This window comes from Protobothrops mucrosquamatus, unplaced genomic scaffold (assembly GCF_001527695.2).
Source record: "Protobothrops mucrosquamatus isolate PMUCROS unplaced genomic scaffold, P.Mucros_1.0 scaffold4281, whole genome shotgun sequence".
In the NCBI taxonomy this organism is placed as follows: domain Eukaryota; kingdom Metazoa; phylum Chordata; class Lepidosauria; order Squamata; family Viperidae; genus Protobothrops; species Protobothrops mucrosquamatus.
This window is the reverse complement of record NW_015390197.1, coordinates 9,911-14,914: the sequence shown is the minus strand read 5'-3', so window position 1 is coordinate 14,914 and position 5,004 is coordinate 9,911. Positions and strand designations below refer to the sequence as shown.

At 48.9% G+C, this 5,004-nt stretch overlaps 1 protein-coding gene across 1 annotated transcript in view; it reads right to left on the bottom strand.

The window, feature by feature from the left end:
* Positions 1 to 4,732, bottom strand: part of LOC107298793 (major histocompatibility complex class I-related gene protein-like) — a 22,868-nt gene extending 18,136 nt beyond the window's left edge. The window contains exon 1 of the mRNA XM_015828157.1: positions 4,606 to 4,732. Within this exon, the coding sequence (XP_015683643.1) occupies positions 4,606 to 4,675 (70 nt within the window). The 5' untranslated portion in view covers positions 4,676 to 4,732. The remainder of the gene's footprint in view (positions 1 to 4,605) is intronic.
* Between the last annotated feature and the right edge of the window lie 272 nt (positions 4,733 to 5,004).

Below are 5,004 nucleotides of genomic sequence, written 5' to 3'. Positions count from 1 at the left end.
GGACTGGCCTAGGGGATTTTATAGGGGTTTTAATTACTTTTAATTGGACACTTTCAAATATTTCGTTTTAATTAAATTTTTAATTAGGTGTAATATGTATTTATGTTAGCTTTTTATCTAATCTGTCAGCCGCCCTGAGTCCGAAAGGAGAAGGGCGGGATATAAATGCAATTAATAATAATAATAATAATAATAATAACAAAACTACGTATTCCACTTGCAAAACGGGGGATAGGGTCACTTGTTATGATCCTGTCAATATAGTAAAGCCCTACCAACAACTTCAAATCTGGGCATATGGAAGGACACACAGACAATACCTCTTGCAAAAGAATGACAAGAGACTTATGGGTAGTGCCAGTGTCTGCTTTGATGTATGTAAAGCTATTGGCTATAATCAACTTAGTGTGGAGCGCTAGGGCAGAGACAGGCCTACCCGTTTAACACCAAATATGTCTGTACATCCTACCATGGCTAGAGTCTTCCACCGTGTCTGAGCTGGAACACTGTAAAGTGGTATACCGGGGTAACCCAATCTGGCACAATCAAAGAAAAGTTCAATGTAATTAAAGGAATCAGTACTTCCCAGTGCAATGGTGATTCCTGCAACCCGTGTGCTTCGAGATAACCAGACCAGCAGACTTCTCAGCATCATTTGGACTAGCTCAGTGGTTCTCAACCTTTTTAATGCCGCGACCCCAACCGGTCGTAAGTCGAGGACTAAACCGGTCGTAAGTCGAGGACTAAACCGGTCGTAAGTCGAGGACTACCCAACCGGTCGTAAGTCGAGGACTTTCCCTGCCCGGGAGCGCCGTGCATGCGTGGTTCCGCCCCCTGCGCCAGCCGAGGCGTAGCTGGCAAGCGGCAGAGACGGAGCAGGCCGACCACCAGCTGGCCCAGCCCAAGGGAGGTAAGGCATCCGCCGGAAAAGGGGAAAAAATGGCAGACAAAAAAATGGCGGACAAAAAAATGGCAGACAGCCTTGCTTGGCGACCCCCATGAAATGGTCGATCAACCCCAAATGGGGTCCCGACCCACAGGTTGAGAACCACTGGACTAGCTATCAATGGAACCAGAGCAGATCCCCGTACGCAGATATATGTTCAAGTTGACACTATTATACCACCGTCCCAGAAACATTTTCAAGTTTTTCACTCTTTTTACGATGAATTGGAAACCACCATTGAGATTCCCTCGGTAGCAAAGAACCTTTTTATTGATCTGGCCAAAAGAATTGCTTCATCTCTAAATATAATTATGGGGGGGGGGACATGCCTGGCTGAGGAATTCTGGGAGTTGAAGTCCATGAGTCATAAAAGGGCCGAGTTTGAAGACCCCTGCTCTATATGATCCAATCAAGAAACTCAGATGGAGGCTTCCACAAACAGCTCTTTAATCAGCTTAGAGAAGCAGCTGGGTGTATTTCCTCCACATGCAGGCAGCAGCATGAAAAAGGAAAGCCACACCCCTTGTTTTCACAAAACTTTCTTTTATAGTGTTATTTTAACCAATCAACTTTCAACACTACCACACCTGTGTCACTTTCTCTTATCTCTCTGTACGTGCTCTTCTCGCCTTGGGCTAATGGAGGTTTCTGCACAAGCATAGTATACAGAAGCAAAACAGCTTTGCTTTGATTTCTCTAAATTCCCTTCATTCCTCCCTTTTAATTTGTTACTTGGTAACCAATGAAGTTCCAAGATCACCTCAGATGGGGACTGCAGCCAAGAAATTAAAAGATGCTTGCTCCTGGGGAGGAAAGCTATGGCAAATCTAGACAGCCTGATGGCTGGAGCTGCAGGGCTATCAGGGCTCAGCGGAAGCGCCAGGATCAGCTCCAGGCTCCAGCTGGAGCTCAGCGCTGATCCTGGTGCTTCTGCTGAGCCCAGAAGAAGCGCCGATCAGCTGGAATGTTGCAGCATCTCCAGGGTCTTGTGATTTACATTCAGATGCTTGGCAACTGATTCATATTTATGACGGTCACAGTGTCCCAGGGTCATGTGAAGTGACCAAAACCTGCTGCAACCACCAAGCAGACGGGGGGGGGATAAAAACCAAACACCCCCCACCCCACCCCCACTGCCAATCCTCAACAGAAATACTCACAACAATGAAAACCCGGGTAGGCAGGCAGGTGTCTTGCTCGGCTGTGGCTTGGGGGGGGCACTTTTTTCAGTGCCATTGTAACTTTGAACAGTCACTAAGCGAACTGTTGTAAGTCGAGGGCTACCTGTACTTTATCACTTTTTTCCTTTTTTTTTTTTTTGGTCATCATATTTTTGACACCTTGCTAGGCGACTGGTGGTACTTGGATATTGCCATATCCTAAAAGTGGTACAATGGGTGAAAAGGTTGAAAAGCCCTGATATAGAGTCTCAGATTTTTTTTATGCCAGAGGACACTTGAAATAACCTTACACTACAATGCAAACTCCTGACTGAGGAGCATCAAAGTTTTTTCAGCCCTTCCTGAAATCATAAGACATAAACTATGTCACAAGACATAAACTATGCCAAATTTTAGTAACAATGATAAAAAAAATTACATTAAGTCACTATTTAGTTTTCATTGTCAAAATACAAACACGGAAGAGACTCCAGGGCTACCCAATGAACAGGAGAACAACAGGCTGTACGTGGGTTAAAAGAATAAAAAAAAAAAAAAGATACTCCTGGGAAATCAGTTAAGCTAGAAGACTGTTGGGGTCCGTTCTGAAAAATCTTCAGATCAGAAATTCTTTCAGGGCACCAAAGATTTTCAGGAACATTCACAGCACTTGTTTGGGCACAATCTGGGTCTGCACAGAAAAAGGCAGGACCTCCAAAGCCCAGATAAATAAATAGTCCCACTGCCCACTCCCTCCAGTCTGGTCTCCCAGCCCTTCCCTCGGCCTCCTTCTTCCTGCTCCTCCCCACAACCACAGATGCTTCTCAGAGCTTTTGGGGAGAGGGATCCCCAGATCCACTTCCTGCTCTGGGGAGATTTCAGGATCCAAAGGAATCAGGGCTTTTCTCCGACAGAAGGAGGGGGGATTGGACCCTCCGTGATCCTGAACCCGCTTCTTCCCCTCGTGGGGCTGAGCAGTGAGGGAGTCTGAAGTCTGCCTGAGAGGAGAAACGTATGAATGTAATGCAGGTTGGGTGTCCTCACAATCACAAATCCTCCTTAGGTCAGGAAGGGCTGGTCAGTTTGGGCCTGTCTGTGTCCAAGCAAGCCCTTCATTTCAGGCTCTCCATCCAGAGGGGCTTCTCTCCTCCTGCCTCCAGCCCAGACTCTCTGATCCTTCAGATCCTGACAGTTTTGGAAATGCCTTTGGAAAAGCTGCTGCATTGAGAGTTTCTCTGAGGAACAACTAGGGACACCCTAAGACCTCCGATCTGATGACTAAAGAATAAGAGTAAACTTTAAATATTTCTGATTCTGCAAACTCTCCCGTGCTAAGAAACTTCATTGATAGCTTCTCTGAACAAACAGCTAGGAACACCCCAACAACCCTTCTAATTACAAAGAATAATAAATTTTAAATATTTTTAATTGTGCAAACTGTCCCAGGTTGGTGGCTTCTGGAAATGGAAGGAGGAATCCTGCCTGTCCTAGAAAAAAAGCCCAGGGGATAATACTGGGGTTTAGGAAGGGGGGCTGGGTGGGGGGAGCAAGATCGAGGAGAAAGTGACAATCAAGGGCTGCCACAAAGAAGAGGGAGTCAGGCTATTTTCCAAAGCGCCTGAAGGCAGGACAAGAAGCAACGGGTGGAAACTGATCAAGGAGAGAAGCAACTTAGAACTAAGGAGAAACTTCCTGACAGTTAGAACAATTAACCAGTGGAACAACCTGCCTCCAGAAGCGGTGAATGCTCCAACACTGGAAGTTTTAAAGAAGAAACTGGACAGCCATTTGTCCGAAATGGTATAGGGTTTCCTGCCTGAGCAGGAGGTTGGACTAGATGACCTCCGAGGTCCCTTCCAACTTTATTATTATTATTATAAGAAGGAGGGATCTTTAGGAAGATCATTCAAGGAGCGCTTCTCTGTACACTCTTGCCCTGCTGCATTCACACGGCAGCCTTACCCCGACCGCTCCATTGCACCAGTCTCCGCCTCGGCCAATACACGGAACCCAGTCCGGCTCCTCCCAGCACCAGAAGCCCCAAAGAGCCCCCGAGCCCCGCCAAAGGCAGGAAAGAGGAGCCAGGCGGAGGGGTTGTGCGAAGGCAGCCAGGAAGTTTGGGAACTGACCTGATCCCGTGCAAACGCCGCTTTCCCACAACCTCCACTTCGGGGGAGGGAAAGAACTGCGCTCGGGGGCGCCCAGGTAGACTTGACTGAGATCTGGAGGGGCCCCCCTTGTCCTGTCCGCAAAGGGGTTCTCCTGCGGGGGGGGGAGGCAGCAGCAGAGTCCCTTCCACGCTTTGGGATCCCTTCTCAGAGTGGCCCGAGGGGGAGGGGGAACGGACTAGAAAGAGGACCGAATCAGAATTCTCTCCCTGGGAATAATCTTTTGGGGGAAGAAGGGAGAGAGAGACAGAGAGAGATATTCCCTGGATGGATTCCCACCAGCAGAAAAAAAAAGGGGGGGGGAACCCGCGACGCCCCCAAAGGGACTCACCGAGGCAGCTCTCCCGCAGGGCGACCCCCACCAACACCAGGAGCGGCAGAGACAGAGAGCGCAGAGCCATCCTGGCCGCGATCCTCAACCTGCGCTCCGCTCTCCTGAGGTCGCAGGCAGAGGGAAAACGCGCTTGGCGCGATCAACAACGCCACAAAGCAGAGCGAAAGCTGGCGATTGGCCAATCTCAACCAGTAGAAAAAAAAGGTACGACCGTGTCGTCATTGTTGCTAGGCAGACCTCCAGGCGCAACCGGTCGGACAGGCTGCGAAAGGAAAGCGAAAGTTCCATCAGGAAATCCCCTTCCAGGCATTCCGCCTCTTGGGGGGGGGAGAGGGGCAGAAATGGGGAGGGGGGGTTGGGAAAAGCGGGAGTGTTCTCTGACCCTGGGGGGGGAGG